Source organism: Vanrija albida (genome assembly GCF_041260175.1).
Source record: "Vanrija albida strain AlHP1 chromosome Unknown contig_6, whole genome shotgun sequence".
NCBI lineage: Eukaryota > Fungi > Basidiomycota > Tremellomycetes > Trichosporonales > Trichosporonaceae > Vanrija > Vanrija albida.
In genome coordinates this window covers 1,823,086-1,845,274 of record NW_027191425.1, presented here as the reverse complement: position 1 = coordinate 1,845,274, position 22,189 = coordinate 1,823,086, and the positions used below count along the sequence as shown (strand labels likewise).

General features: G+C 63.4%; 8 protein-coding genes across 8 annotated transcripts; 5 read left to right on the top strand and 3 right to left on the bottom strand.

Annotated features, from left to right (window-relative positions):
* Nucleotides 1-754: 754 nt before the first annotated feature.
* Nucleotides 755-1,966, bottom strand: Q8F55_008102 (uncharacterized protein; the record flags this gene model as incomplete). Its single annotated transcript, XM_069356506.1, has 5 exons — nt 755-831; nt 880-1,072; nt 1,120-1,261; nt 1,315-1,376; nt 1,883-1,966. The coding sequence occupies 5 exons, from the start codon at nt 1,964-1,966 to the stop codon at nt 755-757; spliced, it is 558 nt and encodes a 185-aa protein (XP_069206347.1).
* A 1,620-nt stretch (nt 1,967-3,586) lies between these two features.
* On the top strand, nt 3,587-4,346 carry Q8F55_008101 (uncharacterized protein; the record flags this gene model as incomplete). The annotated part of the gene is made up of 3 exons (XM_069356505.1): nt 3,587-3,655; nt 3,744-4,009; nt 4,052-4,346. The coding sequence occupies 3 exons, from the start codon at nt 3,587-3,589 to the stop codon at nt 4,344-4,346; spliced, it is 630 nt and encodes a 209-aa protein (XP_069206346.1).
* Nucleotides 4,347-4,511: 165 nt separating this feature from the next.
* IML1 (vacuolar membrane-associated protein iml1) lies at nt 4,512-9,889 on the bottom strand (the record flags this gene model as incomplete). The annotated part of the gene is made up of 4 exons (XM_069356504.1): nt 4,512-5,256; nt 5,302-5,761; nt 5,799-8,909; nt 8,944-9,889. The coding sequence occupies 4 exons, from the start codon at nt 9,887-9,889 to the stop codon at nt 4,512-4,514; spliced, it is 5,262 nt and encodes a 1,753-aa protein (XP_069206345.1).
* Nucleotides 9,890-10,536: 647 nt separating this feature from the next.
* APL6 (AP-3 complex subunit beta) lies at nt 10,537-13,173 on the top strand (the record flags this gene model as incomplete). The annotated part of the gene is made up of 4 exons (XM_069356503.1): nt 10,537-11,066; nt 11,105-12,531; nt 12,568-12,925; nt 13,011-13,173. 4 exons carry the CDS (start codon nt 10,537-10,539, stop codon nt 13,171-13,173), a joined length of 2,478 nt encoding a protein of 825 aa, XP_069206344.1.
* A 27-nt stretch (nt 13,174-13,200) lies between these two features.
* sap61 (Pre-mRNA-splicing factor sap61) lies at nt 13,201-14,926 on the bottom strand (the record flags this gene model as incomplete). Its single annotated transcript, XM_069356502.1, has 5 exons — nt 13,201-14,149; nt 14,197-14,386; nt 14,423-14,640; nt 14,687-14,787; nt 14,831-14,926. 5 exons carry the CDS (start codon nt 14,924-14,926, stop codon nt 13,201-13,203), a joined length of 1,554 nt encoding a protein of 517 aa, XP_069206343.1.
* Nucleotides 14,927-15,138: 212 nt separating this feature from the next.
* On the top strand, nt 15,139-16,711 carry FAL1 (RNA helicase; the record flags this gene model as incomplete). The annotated part of the gene is made up of 6 exons (XM_069356501.1): nt 15,139-15,212; nt 15,252-15,301; nt 15,466-15,516; nt 15,554-16,205; nt 16,241-16,614; nt 16,671-16,711. 6 exons carry the CDS (start codon nt 15,139-15,141, stop codon nt 16,709-16,711), a joined length of 1,242 nt encoding a protein of 413 aa, XP_069206342.1.
* A 966-nt stretch (nt 16,712-17,677) lies between these two features.
* On the top strand, nt 17,678-19,292 carry Q8F55_008096 (uncharacterized protein; the record flags this gene model as incomplete). Its single annotated transcript, XM_069356500.1, has 2 exons — nt 17,678-19,041; nt 19,091-19,292. The coding sequence occupies 2 exons, from the start codon at nt 17,678-17,680 to the stop codon at nt 19,290-19,292; spliced, it is 1,566 nt and encodes a 521-aa protein (XP_069206341.1).
* A 1,250-nt stretch (nt 19,293-20,542) lies between these two features.
* On the top strand, nt 20,543-21,262 carry Q8F55_008095 (uncharacterized protein; the record flags this gene model as incomplete). Its single annotated transcript, XM_069356499.1, has 1 exon — nt 20,543-21,262. The coding sequence occupies one exon, from the start codon at nt 20,543-20,545 to the stop codon at nt 21,260-21,262; it is 720 nt and encodes a 239-aa protein (XP_069206340.1).
* Nucleotides 21,263-22,189: the final 927 nt, after the last annotated feature.

Sequence of the window (22,189 nt, the reverse complement as noted above, 5' to 3'; positions counted from 1 at the left end):
GCCGACCACACACGCCACAGGGCACGGCGGTCGTCCGACCGCATCCGAGACTCGACGCGCCCTACACGCTGCGAGGCGCACAGCGCACAGCTTGCACGACCCGCGTGAGGATCTGCGCCCGGCCCGGCCCTGCGGCGTGTGTGTGTGCACCAACACGCACCGCAATCCAACTCGATCCGACAAGACGGCGGCGACATGCACTGCCCGCCCGCCACTTCTGCGATTCGTGATGCCACAACGCACCCAACCCACCACACTGCATAGCCGAGGGTCAAGATGAGGTATCCACCAACAAGCTCAGGTCTCGTGACCCAAACTCGCAAACTATGATGTTTACACTGTTTGCACATGTCCCCCCTTAAACCTGCCCGTATTTGGCAATAATTGGGCCCACGCACCCACCCACCGTGTTTACGTTGACTTGGCCAAGTTGGCCCCGCCACACGCAACCGACCAGCCGCACAAACCAATATACCCCGCCAAATAAGCGTTAGATTCATTCCCGCCCGCCCACTCGAAGCCACCAACGTCCACTCCACCTCGGGCTGGTATCGCCAAAGTTCATACGGGAAGCGCCGAAGCGAAATGCATCGCGGGTCGCAGCATACTAAAGGAGGATCGAAAGCGAATAAAGAGGGTAACGAAGGCCGGGATAAGACAAGGTGAGGGTGTCACAAGATTGCCACAGTTACAGACAGGTCACACTGGGTTCCCAAAAGTTGTCCAAAGAGATAGCGAGTCGCTCTGGGACGCTTTACTTCTTGGCAGCAGCGACAGTCTTCTTGGGCTTGGCGGCAGCGGGCTTCTTCGCCTTGGTGGCGGCGGCCTTGGCTATACAAGGTCAGCAGAACTCGGTGTCGGCGTCCGAGTCGGACTCACCGGCAGGGGCCTTCTTGGTCGCGGTCTTCTTCTTCGCGGCGGGGGCCTTGGCGGCGGCAGTCTTCTTGGCCGCGGTCACCTTCTTGGCCGCGGGCTTAGCGTCGGTCTTCTTCGCGGCAGGCTTAGCAGCGGCCTTGGGCTTGGCGGCGGCCGGCTTCTTGGGGGCGACGTTCTCCTTGCCAGCGGCAGCCTTCTTCCATGTGTTAGTGTTGAGGCCTGGTGGATTCATGTTCTACTTACCTTGGGGGCGAGCTTGACCTTGCCTCCGATACCCTTGGGGAGGACGAGGGCACCAGTCTCCTGGCCACGCTTGATGGCGTTGGCGAGGTTGGTGTTGTTGGCAGTAGCCGAGAAGTCAATCTTATACGTGGTGGACAGGTACCTGACGACGTGTCAGCTTTTGGGATCGTGGGAGACGGGCGTTGCCACACTCACTTCTTGATGGTGGGGCGCGAGACACCAGCGCGGACGTCCTCGGGGTGAGCCTTGACGGCCTCCTGTCATGTGTGTTAGCATCGCAACATGTGGAGAAGGATGGATCGCAAGCTCGGGGAGGAGGCGGTCGGGCGATGTGAAAATCTCCGAAACAGGCAAAACACCTGTTGGAGCTCCTTCACCGCCATGCATGATGCGTTGGGCTCGCTCTGCCCCGCAGGTCTGTGGATGGGGCGTGGATGCACCGATTCGCCGAGTCTGGAGAGTATCGGGATCGCGGTGGTGTGGTGGAAGAACGCTTGGTGGAATGGGGAGGCGGGCGGCCTAAACCCAGCGGCTGGTCACGAGGCCGTGAGAGCTGTGTCCCCAAACACCGTGGGGCGATGGGCCGAGCGGCGGTAGGCCAAGCTCTGAGCGTTCACCTGGCGAGGAGCAGCATCTCCATTGCCTAGCGATGTTCCAGTGGCCCAATCCACGCGTTCGAGGTGAGCCAAGTGGCGATACACGGGCTCGAATCGACCAAGTGCCCAAACAGGGTGGCGGGAGAGGGCTTCGTCCGTCAACTCACCTGGATCATGGCGAGGAAGGTGGGGTGCGTAGACGCCTTCTTGGGCGCGGCGGCCTTCTTGGTTCCAGCAGCAGCAGCGGGCATTGTAGATCGATTGGTTGGGGTTTGGTAAAGCTGTTGGGTTGGTGGGAAGGGTGGGCACGGGTGGTGAGAACGGGGTGAAATCGGTAGCGATCGCAAAGGCAATGGTTAGCTCGAGTTCTGCGGCGTGTGCGATGGGGGAGGTCGCTGTGGTGCTCTGCGATGCCGTGCGACCCCCCCGAGCGAGTCCAACTCACGAGTTGGAGTGGATGTGGACGAGTTGATGTGAAGTGGGTGGAAGAGGGGGAAGAGACGACATGGGGGGAGAAGCACCCGGGCTTATGTGGCGCGGCCAATGACTGGACCCCCCTCCAACGCTCGAGAGGTTTGAAATAAACACCTCTTTCCATTCCCTCTGATTTCTCCATCTCAACGTCCTTTTAAGCGCTTCAAACTCTGCACATGCATGGATGCGGGCCATCTGCAACGCCTACCGCCATAAAATGCATGCATGCACACTGGGCAACAGTGGCAAAAGGACGAAAAACAAGGAGGTGGTCACGTGACCGTGATCTCGACCCACTGATCCCTCGAAAACTCCGGATGCCCCATGCCATGTCGCCGAAGTGCTCGCCAGACCGACAAGATGTCTGTGGGCCTCTCTGCCCATCGAATATGAGCTCGAGGGGGTGGTAGGTGCGTCCCCGAGGCCGTTGGAAGGCACCCCCGTGCCACCATCTCGCACAGGTCGCCGGTCCTTGCTCGGCCCCAGCGGCTCGGCGGCAGAGCCGAGTCAGATCGCCGCCGCGGCTTCGCCGGGGTAGTAGTGGACAACCATGGACGGTAACACGGTGCCGACGCGTGCGATTCTGGTGCCCAAGTGCCTGTCCCATGACATTCTGACGTGTTTTGGGCGGTTGACGCGCTTCTGGACCAACGATCTCGTACATTACCTGGGTTGGTGGCTGGGGCAGCCCCTGCGCCGCGTCTGGGCCGCAGTGAGATGGGCACGGTATGGGGTGTGCATGCATCAGGCTTTAGGGGCCTATGTGGTCTGTATTGTGTCCAAAGGTCTCTATACCAAGTTTGGGCGACGCAGCATAGTTGCAAGTTGAGAATGAAATAAGATCACTGCCACGGACGAAAGATGTGGCGAGGCGGTGGTCGTCGGAGAGCGTTGAAGGGCGTGTATCATGGGCTACAGTGCAGCTATAACTAGACCTATGGCATCATCATGCTCGCATATAAGATGTCATTCCCATGATATGGTTTATTCGTCTGCATCCTGTATGCTTGCCGCACAATCCTCAGTAGAAGCTTTCATCCCCGTGTCCTTGTTGACGTTGCTGGACCATTTTGTGGAGGTCAGGACGGGGCGATCGGCAATCACGTGCAGACACAAACAATGCCTCAGGGTCCACTCGGGATCCTAATCATTTAAAGACGCCCCCTGGTTTAGGAACTAATCCGCCTCCGCGTTAACGATGCCCCCCTCATAGCGGCAGCTTATGTAACAGGCGGACTCCCTATTCGCTCCCCCGCCTTTAACGGGACTTGTCGAGTTCTTGGACATGACGCGACTCGGCGGATCCCAATTCTTTCCAGCATCAACGGCAGGTGACTCAAAACGACAAACACGTCGCAGCGGCTCTCTCAACTCGACATCCCCCAGCAAGACCGACAATGTTCAGCAGGACAAACCTCCCCAAGCAGCTGCAGGGGACCAAGGCCTCAGGCAGCACGCGGTGCCAGGTGGGTCTACTCCCCCCCCCCGCGTCCCTCCACCACCTCCACCCTCCACCCACCTCCCCCTTACTGTGCGCGCCGCTAACTCCCTCAGAAATGCCTAAAGCTCGGCCACCACACGTACGAGTGCAAGAACCCGCGGCCGTACGTCCCGCGCCCGAGCCGCACCAAGCAGCTCGCGTCGGGCGCAAAGGCGCGCGACACGCCCAGCGTCGTCACGCCCGACGAGTTCAAGACGGGCTACGGCGTCGGCCTCGCCGACAAGATCCTCAAGGCCAAGGAGGCGGAGCGGGCCTCGGCGGCGCGCGGGCGCGGGGGAGGGTACGGCGGGCGCGATCGGAGCGCGAGCCCGCGGCGCAGGTGAGTTGGCAGGTCTATCACGAAGCACAGCTCACGCAGCAGGCGCGACTCGCCCGACTCAGACTCGGACTCGACGGCGTCCCGCAGCCCGCCGCGCCGCGCGCGCAGGCGCTACTCGTCGTCACCGGACTCGGAACGCGGCCGCACCCGCCACCGAGAGAGCAGCCAGGCCCGCACCGTGTCGCCGTCGCGCACGCGCTCGCCCAGCCCCGGCAGCCGGAGGGAACGCATCGAGCGCGAGGGCGCGACGCCGAAGCGGTACGACTCGTCCCCCGAGCCCCGTGGACGGCGCAGCCCGTCCGATAGCCGGAGTCCCAGCCCGCGCAGGGCGCCTTAGGCGCTGACTTGGTCGACACTCGACACACGTTCGCAAAAAATGGCACTGGCCGTGGCACTTGCCACCCACGCCCCCCTCAAAAGTGACGCTTCTCGCACCCACATCGCACATCTCAGCACAAACCCCGTTGTACAGTATACATGCAGTCATCCTAATCCCAATCTACTAATCGACTTTCTCACTCTCACCCCCAGCAGCCGCCTCACCCTGCTCCTTCGGCGCCAGGTCGTCCGTTGCCTCCTCGACTGCCCCGCCTCCGACCGGCGGCGGCGTGACACGCTCATAGAATTCGGCCAGCCGCACCGGGTCGGAGCAGAACGCCTCAAACTTGCGCCTCAGAGCAGCAAGCTGCTCCGCCCGGGTCTGCTGCGCCGGCTTGTCGCTCTCGTGGCCGTGGTGCGCGCGGTGGTCGTCGGCGCTCGTCTGGCGCCCCTTGACGGGCGTTGACAGGAACGGACGGTTGTCGCACCACAGATACCCTGCCTCCCCGCCCACACACTGCACCAGTGCGAGACCGCCCTTGTGGCAGAACTGCGAGTACTCAAACTTGACCTTGGAGCGGTACGCGTACTCGACCTCGATATTGTCCGGGTAGCGGTCGCTCGCCTCAAAGTCGAGCACAAAGTCGAACTCTTGCGTCAGGATCGCGTACTCAAAATAGTTGATCGCTTGGCCCGACGACGCGCTCTCCGCCAGGCGCAGGCCAAGGTCAGGGATGACTGGCGGTGCGAGCGCCAGGGGGATGGGGATGGCCGAGCGATACGCGCACTTGAGGTTGACATCCTTGATCTGCTCGACGGGTGCTTCCACAAACTTGAGGCCATAACGCTCGGCCAGGGTCGAGCACTTGCCTCGCAACTCCTCAAGGAGGCCGGCAGTCACACCAAGCCAGTTGAGCTCAAAATGGAACCTGGGACATCAGCTAACGAGCACCAAGGAGGGGTAGCCGACTCACGCATTCCGCGTGTTGTGGATGATGTCGGCGTGCAGCATGGCCACCTCGGCGCGGTCACTCTTGCGGGTTGGGTCCAGGTCGATGACAATGCTCTGGCTCATCTTCACCTTGCGCTTCTTGGCAGGCTTGTCGGTGAGGCGAAGAGCCCGGGCAGGAGTACCGCTCTTGCTCTCCACTTCAGTCTCCAGCGTAAGCCGGGCGGGCGCCGCGGCCTTGCCGCCAAACCAGCTTCTCGCACCCTTGGGCTTGTTGGCCTGGTGGATGTCGTACTGTGCGCGCATGCGGTAGAAGAAGTATGTGTCTTGGAAGTTGTGCTGGCCCGTGACGTGCTCGATCAGGCCCTTCTCAAACAGAGACTGGCCCCAGTCGGCAGCCTGCTCTCGCGTCGTCACGTCGGTAAATGTTGCCTTGAGCCACTCGCAGAACTGTTCGCCGGTGAACGAGTCTTCGTGCACATTGACTGCGGTCTTAGCGTTGCCCTTGTAAGTTTCACTCACAATTCCACCAGCGGTCACGGATGATGAGACCGTTGTTGGGCTTGTTCATCATGTCGGCGACCTGCTGCAGGGTCATGCCCTCGAGCGTGTGCTTGCCCTCAATCTTCTCTCGCCCGCTGGTTAGGCGCTCGAGCTCCTCCACCAGGCCCTCGTCGAGGACACAGGCCGAGGGGTCAAACGTGGTGGCGAGCAGACGGAGCGGCTTTGGTGCCTCGCCTGGACGCTTCCACTGGTTCTTGCCGAGCAGCTCCAGTACCTTGACGGCACCAGTGATCAGGATCTCGCTGGTCTGGTATTGCTCGCCCTTGGGCATCAACCCGACCTGGTTCGGGTCCTTGCCAGATGGGATGAGCAGGTACCGTGTGCGCCAGAACCGCAGGTTGCTCTGGAACCTGTCCTCCTCGCCGGCGATGAGGCGGTCGAGGTAGTTGAAGTTGAGCTTGGCGTCGATGTTGGGATACTTGAACAGCGCGGTCGCCTCCTGGAACCCGTGCATCTGGTAAGGCCACACGAGGCACTTGTACGCGTGCGGCTGGGTCGAGTAGTGTGTCTTGCGAACGAAGCGCTGTACTGTGACGCTCTGCTTCGAGGGGTCAAAGGTGAGTCGATGGATGTGGTTGGACCAAGAGAGGTAGATGGCACCTGAGGCGTCCTTGAGCACTTCACTGGCACCGCCGACACGAAGGCCGCTCTTTGTTGAGTCGCCCAGCAGGAGGTTCCGGGGTGCAAGCCGTGCGACGTCCGCAGCGGCGACAGGGTCGTCGTGCAAGTTCGAGTTATGAGGAAGCACAATGAACTGGAAGTTCTGGGACAAACGCTGGCTTGCCATTTCGCGCATGACAGCTAGAGGCAGGTTGATCTGGGCAGCATCGGGTCGCACGAGGAACGACACCTGGTCAGGGAAGCACGCAATGTCGTAGCTGTGTGCTTCGTAATGTGTCGCAATCTCTTCTGTCGTGGGCATGAAGTCGGTCGTAAGAGGCAAACAAGCTGGCGCACAGAGGCTCTTCCACTTGACGACGTGCTGTTTGCCGGATGCGAGGCGGGGTCTAACATGCTGCCACCGGCGGCTGTGGCCTCCGATACCATTGTCATTCGGCCCTTCGGTCGGGTTGCATGGGTTGACTGTCCTGTGCTGGGTCGTTCGCCCGAACGCAGCTTGAGTTTTGTTCCGCCATGAGTCGTCCATCGACCGTGCCCCTTTGAACGAGTTGTGCAGACTTCGAGGGATGGAACGTGGCATCGACCTCGCGACGGTCAACTCGTCGTTCAAACCACGTGTCCCTTGCGAGGCGATGGGCATCGGCTGTGACTTGAGCGTTCTAGGGACGGGCTTGGGCTTTGTGGGCGATATGGCTGGCGAAGTCCTCGTGATGCCGATGCCAATGCCGAGGCCGGGGACAGTCTGAGGAATCGACGGCGGGGGAAGCTCGTCCTTCGGGGCGGCAGGCGAAGGAGGCTTGCTTTGACTGAACTTGTTCGACACATCGCGTCGCTCAATATTCTCGACCGCGGCAGTCGCAACTGATGGCTGTGCGCGAGTGGCAAGTGAACCAAACAGCCACGTACTTGCGAACCGGCTCACAATCGAGCCCCTGCTCGATTGGCTTTTGAGCTTCTTCACCGACGAAGAGGGCGTGCGTTTTGGTGTCGAAGCACCAGATGGGGGCTGGTCGTTTGAGAGTATCGATTGCGAAGGTGATACAGCGATGGACGTTGTGCTCGTAATCCGGGATGATGGCGTACGTTGCTCGAGCACGTTGTCCATCAGGGAGGGGCGGCGAGGATCAGGCGCCTTGATGATGGGTAGCGGAGAAGGCGTCGCGGAGGATGTCGGGATATCCGGCATGAATGCGCCAGATGACAGTGGATACACCTCTGGTAACGATGGATTGGACATGGACTCTTCTGTGATGCTGGCCTGTGTGGCAATGGATTGCCGCGTACGGTCAGCTCGGTTGATGACCCTCGGCGACCCGGGCTCCGTCTTGGCGCGACGCTCTTCCTCCATCCTGTGAGCCAGCAACCTTGCCGACTGATAGCTTGTGCCGGCCGAGTTGTTGCTTAACCTCGACGTGCTGGTGGGCGATACGGCGAGGTTCTCCTTGCCAACGGCGGCATGGGGTGCCTTCTTCCCTTCGCCAAAGATCTCGGCGTCGTACTGGTCGTGTAGCAACTTGCGGTCGTCCACGGTGAGACGCTTCTTCGTCTGATCCATATCCTCGACATCAAGCATCGGGACAACCACAGTCGTAAGGTTGTGGTCCAAGATGCCGAGCATCTGGATTTCGTACATCTTGCAGCGGGGTACGAAGCGGTCGCGGCGAAAGTGCTTGTCGTGGGTCTTGAAGTAGAACGAACAGTAGACCCAGAAGGCGAGCGAGTAGCAATCTGTGAGCTCACGATCTCGCCGAGAGCCATCAGAGTCGTGGTACAGTGGGTCCGGGGTGGCAGGTTTTGTCGCGGCCGGGTTGAGATCCTCGCCGACCTTGCGTGTCGGTCGCTCCGAGAGATAGCTGAACAATGGCACCGAGTGTAGGGGCATCTTGGTGAGACACACCAGGTCGAGCCCGATGCCGTGGTCTATCATGCGTTCTGTTGTCAAGCGCAACAGGTTCTTGTCGACCGCAAAGTGGCCGGTTCCAGGTGTCAGGACCGTCATGCTCAAACCAGTTCGCGACAAATCACGGTCGATGTAGTGCTCGTCGAAGGGGTTGAGCGCGAGGTTGACGGCCTCGAGCACGTTACCCTCGTAGGCAAAGCTCCAGCGGCCGACAATGCGCTTTTTGGCGTTGGCATGCGCATGGTCCTGGCCGTGAAGCTGGGCGAGCTGGAAGTCGAGGAGGATCTCGCGCTCACTCCGTTCCATGCGCTTCTTGATCTCGGCCAATGCCGGCATCCAGTCGCCCTTTCTCTCAAAGTCGTAGAGCACGTGGAAGAAGTCTTTACACCACCGGCCGTGGTAGTCTTTCATGAGACCCAACGTCAGGTCCAGAGACTCGAGATAGGTGACCTCTTCGTCGGTGTAATAGACTCTGGCGAACAGGATGATCGTCACGAGGTGCGAGGCTCCAATGGCAGTCCACCTTTGGAATAGATCGGGGAGGAAGCCTGTCTCGTCAGCCCTACACACGGGCAAACTCACCATGCAACACCTTCTCGTAGTACCGCTCTCCATCCTCGTCAAACTCCCACGTCTCCTCACACAGCTGAATGAAGATGTACGTCTGTGCCGACTTGGATCTGAAGATCGTCTTGGTCTTGGATGTCAGAATGCCGCTTGAGTACTGATGCCGTCCGCGCCAGACTCCTTGTACGTCGGCTCGCACAGCACCTCCAGCAAGTGTGACCTTTTCGCCGACATGAACCGTCGTGTTCTCGAGGCTCATGCCAAGCCGCCACATGTCGGCACGACCGACGTATTGCGAGAAGTTGAGCTCGATAAAGTCGATAAACGCTGTTTGTGGGTCCTGGATGCGGATGACTTCGACGTCCTGGCGATGCTGCAGCTTGAACGCGTTGGCAATGGCATTGGGTACCTGGATCTGGTTCACGGGCACCGAGGGGACGTCCTCGCCAAGTCGGAAGATGTACCCATCGCGTCCCTTTCCAGGCTTGACACCCTCTGTTGCGTCGACTTCGTACTTGTCTTTAGACAAGACCGGTTGGTGGTTTGTGAGGTTTCTCCGTGTGTCTGTAGCGGCCACGGGCACGCGCCGAATCTCGAGGTAGTCACCCGGTTGAGCCGCCCACGGAAGCGAAGCGTAGCTGAGAAGAACCCTCGAGGCGGCGTTGGATGCCGGTGCGGGCAGGAGTGACGGCGGCTCCCTCTGTGACACGACCTGGTTGTGGCTCTGGCTCGGCGAGTAAGTGTACAGTGACAGCCGGACGTTGTTCGTCGGTGTCGAGAACCGAGGCGGCACGTCTTCGGGGCTCGGAATGGGGGGAAGGCCATGGATTGTAGGCGCGGGGGTCGCGTGTGGATTTGGCGGTGCTCCATGCGACGCGACTGTCGGGACGACCGGCATCGACTTGAAAGTGTGCAGGTCGGGCATGGGAGGTGACTGGCTGGGGTCCTCGCCACCAGCCATGGTCGTGAAGCCCTCGAGCCGCAGCCCACGCGCCGATCGGGGGACACTGGTTGCAGTGTCGTCTGTATGCCCACTCGCGCCGCTGCCATGTCGGCCGTGTCCATGGGACCGTCGAGAGTGGTGAGATGTAGATTGCAACTCGTTGTCATCTTTCGACCGCTTGCGCACGCTCTGTGGAATCTCACGCGCGGTGGTAGCGCCAACACCCGAGGAAATATCCAGCTCTGGTGGGCCCGCCTCGCCCTCCTTGGTGCGCGGAGGGCCAACCTTGACGATTGTGGACGACCGCGCGCGGCCCGACGACGAGGTCGACGGCGTCGGCGGGTTCAAAGCGTCGTCTGGCGAAATCCCTACGCTGTCAGCGGGGCCTTGGCCGACTACCTTACCGCTCATTCCATCACGCGGGCGCCAGGTACGTGCGTGTGTACGTGCTGTTGTGGGTGTGTTGTGAGGATGTGTTATCGGGGATGGGATGGTCTGTTGAGTGTCAGTCGCGACGTCATGCGAGAGTGAGTGTCGGAATTTGACTCCGGCCCGCTGACGACAATCGGCCAAGTCCAAGACCATCCACCACGACGAGTTGAACGCGCTGCTCGACATTGGCTCTGAACAACACTCGCCATCGCAGCGCCGCTGCACCGCCGACCATGATCAACCGCCTGGGCCAGCGGCTCAAGGAAAACTTCCAGGAGACGACGCGCGACCTCAACCTCCTGGCTGGGGGCGGGGCGTCGGCCTCGGCGGCCTATTTCGACGCCTCGGAGGACAAGATGTTCGAGATCACAAAGCTGCTCGAGTCGCGGGCCGAGAGCGAGCGCCTCGAGGGCATGAAGCGTATCATTGCCGCCATGTCCAAAGGAAGGAATATGGAGGGGTTCTTCGCCCAGGTCGTCAAGAACGTCGTCGCCAACAGCATCGAGATCCGCAAGCTCGTCTACATCTACCTCCTGCGCTTCGCCAACAACAACTCGGACCTGCTGCTGCTCTCCATCAACACGTTCCAGAAGGACCTGTCGGATGCGAACCCCCTCATCCGGTCCATGTCGCTGCGTGTGCTCACGTCGATCCGCGTACCCGTGATCCAAGGCATCGTGATGCTGGGGCTCAAGAAGCTGGTCAATGATCGCAACCCCTATGTCCGCAAGACGGTTGCTGGTGGTCTCTCCAAGGTCTATGAGTGGGTAATAACTCCTTGTGTTTAGCTGACCCGCTCAGCATGGACTCCACCGTGCTGCCAGAGCTCTTGCAGCTCCTCCGCACCCTCCTCGCCTCCAACTCGCCGCTCACCCTCGGCCCGACGCTCACGGCATTCTCCGAGATCTGCCCCGACCGCCTCGACCTCTTGCACCCGTATTACAGGCACATCTGCAAGCTGCTCGTCGACGCTGACGAGTGGGGACAGTCGGTTATTCTCGACGTGTTGACGCGGTACGCGCGCACCTTCCTCGAGAAGCCCGACACCGCTGGCGCTGTGCGTCCCGTGCCAAAGACGAGCAACGGCGAGAGCGGAGCCGACAAGGTCGACTCGGACGACGAGTTTGAGGGCCTCGACATCGACCTCGCGATGCTGCTCCACTACGCAAAGTCGCTGTTCCACTCGCGCAACCCCACCGTCGTCCTCGCAGTCGCCAAGCTGTATTACAACCTCGCTCCAGCTGGGCACGCCTCTGTCGGCCAGGAGCTGCTCGTCGACCCGCTCCTCCGTGTCGCCGGAAGCGCCAGTGCTGAGCACCATTCCGAGGCAACCGAGACGCTCGCGTGGGAGGTCATTGCCTCGATGGCCGAGGAGCGCCCGTGGCTCTTCGCACCCCGCTTCACGACCTTCTTCCTCCACTCGCGCGACTGCAAGGCGGTCAAGAAGGCCAAACTCCGGGGATTTGTTGCCCTGGCCGATGCTGACAATGCCACGACCTGCCTTCGCGAGCTCAAGGCGTACGTCAACTTCCCCGACGACAACGTGGCCGAGGAGGCAGTCCGCGCCATCGGACACTGCGTCCGCACCCAGCCGTCGGTCGTCGACAGCGGCCTCAAGACGCTCATGCGCCTGCTGAAGAGCACGCGCGGCGTGCTCGTGGCCCACGCCGTAATCGAGCTCAAGGGTGTCATCCTGTCCCAGGCGGCCGTGTACTCGTCCACCCCGCAGCACCTCGTTGCCCGCCTCGCGAAGCAGCTGGACAACATCACCAACCCGTCGGCCCGCGCGAGCGTCTTCTGGCTTGCTGGCCAGTTTGCCGCGGATGACTCGCCCGACACGACGTTCGGGCTCAAGTGGCCCGGCCTCGCGCCATGGGTCCCAGACGTCCTCCGTAAGGGGGCCAAGAGCTTCATTACGGAGGAGGCACCTGCCAAGCTGCAGATCATCACGCTGGCGAGCAAGCTGCTCGTCTTGTCGCCTGGAACACCCGCACTCGTCAGCTTCAGCCAGTACCTCTTCACGCTCGCACGATACGACCACAACTTTGACGTGCGCGACCGCGCCCGGTTCCTCAACGGCCTGCTCAGAGGCGTGCGCGAGGAGAAGCAGCTTGAGGAGGGTATCGAGGACGAGGAGCAGGATGCGGGCGGCGTCACGCTCCGCCGCGAGCAAATCAAGGTCGTGCTTCTGGGCAAGCGCGAGCCGCCCAAGGCCGTGGCAGCCGAGCGTGGGTTCATAGATGTGTTCGTAGCTAACCCACCAGAGAGCAGCTACGACGTCGGCTCGATGTCGCGCATCACGCACCGCAAGCTGGGGACGTACGAGTCGCTGCCCGACTGGACCGACGACCCGACCGACCCGTCGCTGCGCGAGTCCGAGCTCGAGAAGGAGGCCGACAAGCCGCCAGTGCCGACGTTTGTGTCGTCCGCGCCGTCGCCCATACCGCCGCCGATTGTGCGCAACCTGTCGACGCCAAACGCGTCTACGCCGCGCACCAGTTCCCCGGCCTCGAGCGTCCCCCACACCACCAAGGCCAAGTTCCGCGACCTGGACGACTTCCTCAACTCGGAAGAGAGCGAAGAGGAGACCGACGAGGAAGACAGCGACGAAGAGTACGAGAGGTAAGTAGCAAGGTGCAAGTGCAAGAGTCAATGCTTGGGACGGTGGGAGAGACGCGAGCAGGAGGGGCTTGTGCTGACAGAACAGCGAGGAAGTCGTGGCTGTGTCGGCGCCGCCGGCACACGAAATTGTGCCAGAGTACGACACGGAGGATGAGACGTCTGAGGAAGAGGAGGATGAGGAGGAGGAAGAGGAGAGCTCGTACGACGAGTACGAGGTCGACGAGAGGGAGGCACTGCAGCGGCATTAGATCTAGCACCCATGCATGAGTATGGCTCTACAACAACCCCTGGCGCTTGAGATCCTCGTACGTCTTCTTGTCGTACACGTTGCCGTCTGCGTCCTCAAACTCCTCGGCGCGGTCCATGGCCGCGAGCTCCTGTCGTCCCTCGCGCTTGAGCTTGTCTGCGAGCGCGAGCGCGTCCTGAATCTTTGTAATCTCGTGGAAGTGCCGCGTGTTGGGCAGGCCGAGCGCGCGCATGCCAAACGCGTGGCGCGACTCCTGGAAGTGCCGGTCGAACGCCTTGCGGCCCATGTACACGAAATCCGAGCAGATCTCGCACTTGAACTCGACGCCGAGCCCGTGCAGCTTATACAGCCAGTACGGGATGGGCTTGCCGTCCCATCCGAGGGGGAGCTTGAGCGGGTTGTACGTGCGGCCCTCGTCGTCCTCGTCGTCATCGTCATCGGCCGCAATGTTGATCTCGGCGGGTGGTGGCTGGGCATCCTCCTGCTCCTCGAGCTCGGCCTCGCGCTCACGCGCAGTGAGCGCACTGCGGCGCTCGACTTCTGACCGCGAGGCCCAGAGGAGGTCGGGCACAGGCGGGAAGGCGAGCAGCTCGCCGATGAGGTACGTCAGCCGTGCTGGCTGCTTGAGCTTGTCGCGCGACGATGTTGATGGGCCGGCGGCCGCGCCGTTCGCATCCGACTCGGCGACAGCCTTGCCCGCCGCCTCCTTCTTCTTGTGCTTGTCCGACTTGAGGTGGGCGTCGTACACTGTCTGCTTGGAGTAGTGCTTCTGGCAGTATGGGCACCAGATGCCCGCGCCGCCGTTAGCCTCGGCCTTCTTGCCGCCACTGCTGCGCTCGCTCCACCCGGGCACCTGGTCGGCCGCCCACGCCGACTCGAAGCTCGCCTCTGCCTCATCCAGCTTCTTCTGCACGTCGATGAGGGGCAGTGCGCGGCGGAAGAACGAAACGAGGTAGTCGTAGAGAGTTTGGACGTATCTGTGGGGTCAGCTTACGCGTTGAATCGTCCAGCTCAGCCAACTTACGCAAGGTACGCCGCCGTCGACTTCTCCTTCACGTCCAGCGTGCGCTCCACCCTGCCCTGCCTCAGCATGTCGAGGTACGCGATGTACGACAGTCGCGTGCTGCCCTTGAGATTCAAGAACTGCGAGTGCGCCTCGTACAGGTCGAGGTGTCGTCCGTACGCCTCTTCTCCCGAGAACACGTTGTCCAAGGCTGTGACGTTAGATGCGCCCGCGACTTGACACTCACGGTCAATGATGATGGGCTCCTCCTCGTCCTCGACGTACACCGTCTCCAAACCATCGCTCTGCACCAGCTCGTCGATCTCGTGCAGGAACTGGCGGGCATTGATATTGGTGTTGTTCGTGTGGAACGCCTTGATGTGCTCAAAGCGCCTGTAGAACTCGCCAAGCTCGTCCTCGCCGGCAGGAGGGGCGGACAGGAGCGCCAGTTCTGTTGGCCGGAGACTGGGGAGTCAGTTGAGCCATGTCACATTCTTCACAACCAACTCACCCTGGCAGGTCCTCGTACGTCGACACGAGGGTTTTCCTCAGCTCGCCAATACGGTCCAGGATGTCGGCCGCCTTGCGATCTCTCCGCACGATGTTGCGTTGCTGTGGTGTCAGGAGGGTGGAGGTGGGGAAGGAGGTGACTCACAGCCGTGGGGTTTTGCATGAGCACGTCGGCGAGCGCCTGCTCATAGCGCTCGATCTCCTCGTGTGTCGCGCGCTGTGTTTCGATGATCGAGTCCATGGTCGATGGAGGTGTGGAGGTCGAGATCAACAAGTCGAGGTCGAAATCCAAGTTGTCGGTTGGCGGCCAAGAGCGTAAAGTCAGGACAAGCCACACCTCCCACGTGGCGGAATTTCCGGGGTTATCGCCACCCTCGGCCTCTTCCACTGTAGTCTTGGGCTTGTAACTTCAACTTTGGAACTTCTGACAACAACACCAACAATCCATCCAAAATGGCGGTAAGCGTTGACAGCACAGGACGAAACGGACGGCGTACTGACGCGGAACCTCCCCATCAGCTCAACCCGTAAGTCCCAGCTCTGTGGCACAGTTCCTAACCCCGCAGTGGAGATGAGAAGCTCGTGTTCGAGTCGTCGGAGGCGGTCACTGTCGTACGTACATGAAGACGCAAGGCTGCCCGACCACGGAGAAGGCGGCGCTTCGTCGAGAGGGGTGGGAGCGGTCATTGACATGGGCGCTTTTGCTCCTCTCGAATACAGGCTCCTACGTGTGAGTAGCGACATTGTTGTTGTGGACGCGCCGCTGACAACCGTGACTAGTCGAGGCACTTAACCTTAGGGAGGACCTCCTCCGTGGCATCTACGCGTACAGTGGGTAGCTTGAATGGGATTCATGCTCACCCACCAGACTTTGAGAAGCCCTCGGCTATCCAGCAGCGTGCCATCATCCCGATCATGCGCGGCCGCGACGTGATTGCCCAGGCGCAGTCCGGTACCGGTAAGACTGCGACGTTTGCCATCTCGGCGCTGCAGTCGATCGACCTGAACGTCCGCGAGACGCAGGTGCTCGTCCTGTCACCCACGCGCGAGTTGGCCGTCCAGATTCAGACTGTCGTGCTCGCCCTCGGCGACTACATGAACGTCTCGTGCCACGCCTGTATCGGTGGCACGTCGGTCGGCGAGGACATCCGCAAGCTCGAGGCTGGACAGCAGGTTGTCAGCGGCACCCCCGGCCGTGTGTTCGACATGATCCGCCGTCGCAACCTCCGCACCAAGGACATCAAGATGCTCATCCTCGACGAGTCTGACGAGCTGCTCAACAAGGGTTTCAAGGACCAGATCTACGACATCTACCGCTACCTGCCTCCTGCGACCCAGGTCGTCATCGTCTCGGCTACCCTGCCCCACGATGTGCTCGAGATGACGACCAAGTTCATGACGGACCCCATCCGCATCCTCGTCAAGCGTGACGAGCTGACACTCGAGGGCATCAAGCAGTTCTTCGTCGCCGTCGAGAAGGAGGACTGGAAGTTCGACACTCTGTGTGACCTCTACGACACGTAAGTTGGCATATGGGGGCTCCAACTGACGCCAGCCTCACGATCACCCAGGCCGTCATCTTCTGCAACACGCGCCGCAAGGTCGACTGGCTCACCGAGAAGATGCGCGAAGCCAACTTTACGGTCAGCAGCATGCACGGCGAGATGGTGCAGAAGGAGCGTGACGCCATCATGGCCGAGTTCCGTGGCGGCCAGAGCCGTGTGCTCATCACGACCGACGTGTGGGCGCGTGGTATCGACGTGCAGCAGGTGTCGCTTGTCATCAACTACGACTTGCCGTCGTCGCGTGAGAACTACCTGCACAGGATAGGTCGCTCTGGCCGTTTCGGACGCAAGGGTGTGGCCATCAACTTTGTGACGATTGAGGACGTGCGCATTCTGCGCGATATCGAGCAGTACTACTCTACTCGTGAGTGGGGGTGGGGGCGGCGTGAAGGGTGGAGAGGCTTGCTGACACTGTCGCAGAGATTGACGAGATGCCGATGAACATCACCGACTTGGCGTAGGCGCCCAGCCATAGTTTATTGTCTGTATGCAACTGTATAAGCTTAGACGGCGCCGGGATCGGGGGGCGGGCGGGCGGTGCGGCGGTGGGTCGATGTGAGCTGGCTGCCACGCCCAAGCGGGAGAAGCGGAGAAGGCTGGAACCAAACAGAGTGTGCCGCCTCGGGTTGCCCACCTCTGCTGAGGCCAGCTGATGTGCTTGTGCATCTCGCGCCTCTCGGATGCGCACAAGGTAACGTGATGCAGCCTGTCGTCGTCGTCGTGCCGCGGCTGTTGTTGTGCTCAATGTGGGAATCTGGGCGGCGCGATAAGGCGATGCAAGGCGGTGTTGGCTGCAAACGATCTTAGCGCGAGCCGCACCACCCACCCAGTGGCGACCCCGTGCGGCGTGCCGTCAACTCGTCAGACGCGAGCCGCGAGGTAGGCTTATGCATTCATTCTCACGACCGACGCCGACGACGGCACCAGCGGCGCCGACAAGAACGCACGCTGCCTGCGGGTGTGGCTGCCGTCTGTCTGATCAAGCTCAAGCTCACAACCGCGCCCGCCGCATGGCCTAGCCCCCAACACAAATGTTCGCTCGCAAGGGCAAGCCGCGCTCGGCGTCGACAACGCGCCTCGGGCTGGCCGCGCCGCTCGAGGACGACGAGGGGGTGCAGCCGCAGCTGCCGCCGGGGCCCGGAAGCCGGCGGTCGTCGAGCTCGACGGCGGCGTCGGGGCTGTTGAACAAGCCCAGGCGGGCGAGCACGGCGAGAATACCGGCGCCCGCCGAGCCCGATACGCGCAAGGCGCTGCCTGCGCCGCCTGCCCCCCCACCGCCGGCGGCACCCCCACCCCGCCCACCAGGCGCCGCCGCGCCCACCCTGCCGCCGGCCCCGGGTCCGGCCCACGACGCCGCCCCGCTACCACCCCCGCCCCCATCCCCGCCACCGCCGTCATCATGGCGCGTGCTCGGGCGGCGGCACACCATGCCCCGCCTGTTCCTCGACACGCGGCTCAGCCCGATCGTGAGCTCGGTGTCGCCCAAGACGAGCCCGCTGCTCTCGCCGGAAGTGGCGACGCCTCGGCCGCTGCCCGAGACGCCGCGCACGCCCGCGGTGCGCGCCGTGCCCCCCGACGCGCCCAACCCGTTCCTCTCGTCGCCTGTGGCCGTGGCTTTCGCCGCCCCGGCCCCGGCCCCGGCCGCCGCGCCCCGCCGCTCGTCCACCCTCCCCGTCCCGCCGCTGTCCGCGCCGGCCGAGCCCGACCCGCACGTCCTGCACGCGTGGCGCGACTGGAGCGCCGACCTGCGCGTGCGCGAGCAGGCGCTGCGCGACCGCGAGGCGCAGCTCACGCGCCGCGAGGACGCGCTGCACCAGCGCGAGATTGTCGCCGCCGTGCACGCCAAGGGGCTGCAGCGGCTCGGGATGGACGTGAGCGCGGCCGCGACGGCAGCGACGAGCCGCGTCGTCGCGACGCCGGCTGAGATGAGCCCCGCCGCGCCGACGCCGCTGAGGCTCGCGCGCGTGCCCTCGTCGCGCGGGGACGCGGCCGCGCGCCGCGACTCGGCGTCCTCGGCCCCGATGCCGGCCAGGCCCAGGCTGTACCCCGATGCTGTGGTGCCGGCCGCGGCGGCGGCGCGGCGCGCGCGCACGAGCCCGCTGCCTGCTGGGCGCGCGACCTCGCCCACGCCCATTACGACTGCTACGCCTGGCGCGACGGCGAGCGAGTCGGAGGCGCTGATATCCACGCTGCTGGCTGAGATCGACACGCTCACGCAGAGCCTGAGCGTGGCGCAGGGCGAGATCGCGCAGCGCGAGGCCGACTACGAACGGCTGGAGCGGAGGCACGCCGACGCGCTCGGCAGCTACGAGGGCGAGCGCGCGCGCTGGGCCGAGCTCGACGGGCAGAGAGACGCGGTCGAGGACGAGCTCAAGGCGCGCATCGTGGTGCTTGAGCAGATGTTGGGCTTTGAGAGGAGGGAGGAGAGGAGGGGGAGCGGCGAGCACAGCCACGAGCCGACGCGCCGCCCGAGCGCGGATACTGGCCCGAGCGGCGACACCGGCCCACACGAGACGACGGGGTACCACCTCGAGCCGGCGGCACAGGAGCAGCGCACCGTCGGCAACTGGGTGCTCGACGTGCGCGAGTACGCCGGGGCAAAGGGCAAGGGCAAGCTGCGAGAGGGCTCGGCGAGTACCGACGACGCGGCGGTCGCGGCCGTGGTGCGCCGCGACAGCTTTGGCGTGGGCGACGACGAGGCGGGGCCGAGTGGCGGTGGGGAGCATCGCGGCGCGGCGGCGCGCGGTGCCGCCGAGCGCGAGTGGGAGCGCGAGGAGGCCGAGAGAGAGGCGTGAGTGTGGCACTAGCGCGCCTGGGCGACGTGTCGCTGACATTCGCAGGGCGCTCAAGCGCGCGCGGACTGGCCAACAGCCGCAGCAGCGCCGCCAGAGCCAGCTGCTGCACCGCTCGTCGACGCCCGTGTCCGACCTGCTGCTCTCGCCGCAGCTTGTGTCGCCGCACGACGTGCAGGTCGAGTGGGTCGGCGTCGACGAGCCCAAGGGGCGTGGTGCGACCGGCGCGGTCGCGCGCCTGGCGCTGTAGCGGGCGTGGCGCTGTAGCCTGCCTGGCGCTGTAGCACGGTCGCAAGCCTGGCTGCTGCCTGGGTTGTAGCACGCCTGCCGTCTGGGCTGTAGCATGTCGCTGTAGCATGTGATGGATTAGCGAGGGGTGCGTTTGCCTCATAGCAACTAGCCGGCGGCAAGTCTGGCCCGCGGGCGAACCGGGGCCGCGAGTAGGTTTATGCTCTCGGGCATAGTGAGACGGCGCCGCCGCCGACCTCCTCGCCAAAGCGTAAGCATGTAGATTACCGCAGCGATACCGCAGCAGGGCCGCGCCGGCGCGCGCACCCCAAACCAACGCGGCGACAGTGCGTTGCTATTTACGGCGGGCTAGCGGCGGCCCCACACTCGGCCTGCCGGCGGGGGTTGGCACATCGAGTGACATTGCGCTGGATTGTTCTGGCCAGAGGGGTTGGTCCTGAGCTCCACATGTAGCTGCAGCCCTGGCACCCGGGCACCCCGTTGCTGAGGCTCATGGTTGGTCGAGCGGAGGGGGGTCAGACTCGCTTGGTGTGCTCGCCCAAGGTCGTGACGCGCAAATCTGCTGCACGCTGCACGCTGCGCGCAGCACACAGGCACAGGTACGCCGGTGACACACGCGCTAGCGCGCAGGCGTGCGTTGTAGCAGTCACGAGGGCGGGGATGCACACGGCGTGCAGCGGCGCCGCTGCGCACGCCAAATTGAACGGCACGTCGGTGCTGCTGCAGCTGCACATGCACCCCGGACATCACGGCAGAGTGTAGTGCACGCAGCGTGCAAGCGAGGCCGTCAGTAGCCGCCGCAGCCGCGCGGGGATTGCGTCGTTCCAGACCGTGTTGGTCGCTGGTCGCAGATCTGAGCCAGGGCCGCCACTTGGCCCCAGTTTGCCGATCCCAAAAAAGCACAGCGCGCCTTGGCTGCGCGCGGCGGCGCCGTCGCTGCGTTTGATTGTTTCGACCCCCGAATGGGCATCGAAGGATTCGAAGGGCGGGGGGGCAAGCAGGGGGACAAGATCGGGGGGGGTGACTGGCACGACTGGAATGCTGCTGCAGCTGCATGCGGCGTGGGCGTAGCGCGGCGAGCTTGCCTTGCACCTGCACACACCGAGCCCAACCTGCCCCCCGCGACGCATATATAACGCGCGCCCCTCCCCGTCCAACTACTCCCCATCTCAACTCATTCTCTCAACACACCTGGCTGGCCCAGCACACTCGCTCTTTGCACCCAAGCACCCCTACACACCCACACACAAAATGCTCGCCAAGACCCTCGCCCTCTTCGCCCTCGCGGCCTCGCTCGTTGCCGCCGCGCCCACGCCCGACTGGAACGGCCACAACGGCCACCACCACCACGGGCACGGCGGCCACCGCCACGGCGGGTGGCGCGGCCAGCAGTCGAGCGAGGTGGCTACGGCGACTGACGGCGGCGACAGCTCGGACGCGCAGCCCTCGCCCTCGGCGTGGTCGGGCAACGACAACGGCGACAACTCGGGCAACGCGACCACCGACGCCAGCAACCTCGCTGCCCAGCCCCAGGACTCGCAGCCCCAGGGCAACTCGACCTCGGACTCGCAGGCCCAGCCCTCCGCCCAGCCCGCCGCCCAGTCCTCCGCCCAGCCCAACTCCGGCGCCCAGCCCTCGGGCCAGACGTTCACCGGCGACGCGACCTACTACGACGTGCTCAACCCCGCCGAGAACGAGGGCCAGTCGGCCGGCACGGTCGCGTGCTCGGGCACCAAGTACACCAACGACGACGCCATCGTCGCCATCAACTCCGCCCAGTTCCCCGGCAGCTGCGGCAAGAAGGTCATCATCAAGGACGACACGACGGGCAACACGGCCGAGGCGACGGCCGTCGACGAGTGCAGCTCGTGCGGCTACGGCGCCATCGACCTCACGCCGTCGCTCTGGAGCCAGCTCCACAACGGCAAGACCGACGACGGCATCTTCCAGGCCACCTGGTCGTTTGCCTAAGCTGGTCGGCTGGTTCTGCCGCCTCTGAGAGGCGACACGACGCGTGACGTGGCGCAGAGCGTCGCGGCATGCACCACGACCCACGACACCGACGCGCCCTTGACGGGCGCCGTCACACCCAATTGTGTAACCCTGTGTAGCTTGGTAGACATTCGACCGGCTTCGTCTGTCGCTGGCATTGTAGCTTGATGCACCGTTGCCACAGTGAGTGTGGGTGGGCTATGGGCCGAGGGGCAGGTTTCGGTCGTCGACTGGCCTAGCCTACTGGCGTCATGCTGCGCTGCCTCACTCCCAGCTGCAGGTCATCCTCGCCAACCGATACCCTCACAACGCCTCGGACAAGGGGACAGCGATTCGGGGTCGACCAAGCATCCGAGCCACCCCCCACGCACGCGCCCTGAACAAAACTGTAACCACGACCCACACACCGACCCACACCCGCACCCCCGAATTACTTCCGAGAGCGGCAAGGAAGGGCCGTTTCAACTCAGTCCAGGCCCGGTGACGACGTCGACGACGGCGATATGCATGCCGCAGGGTTGCTGGTGACGAGCCGTGACGAGCGAGCCGAGGGAATGGAGGCTGCGACCGGGCGAGTGGAAGCTGTGGGCGGGTGTCGGTGTTCGTCGTTTTCGGGGCGCGACGTGCAGACGCGCACTCGGGTGAGCGCGGTAAGCGTGGTGCGCGCCCGTATGCGCGCCCGCCCGCGCCGGCTTCCGCTGGCAGTCGAGCGCCGACTCGCGACTCGCACCTACCCCCAACTCAACCAACTCTGCACCGCACAGCTCGCCTCGTACATCCGTCACACTCCGCCCGCACCTCGGTCCGCGGTGTCATGTCGGTCGGTGCCTGGTCATCCGCCGCGCTTTGTGCGGCCTGCGTTGGCACTGACGTGCCCGCAAATCAAAGGAACTCGGTGCCGACTAG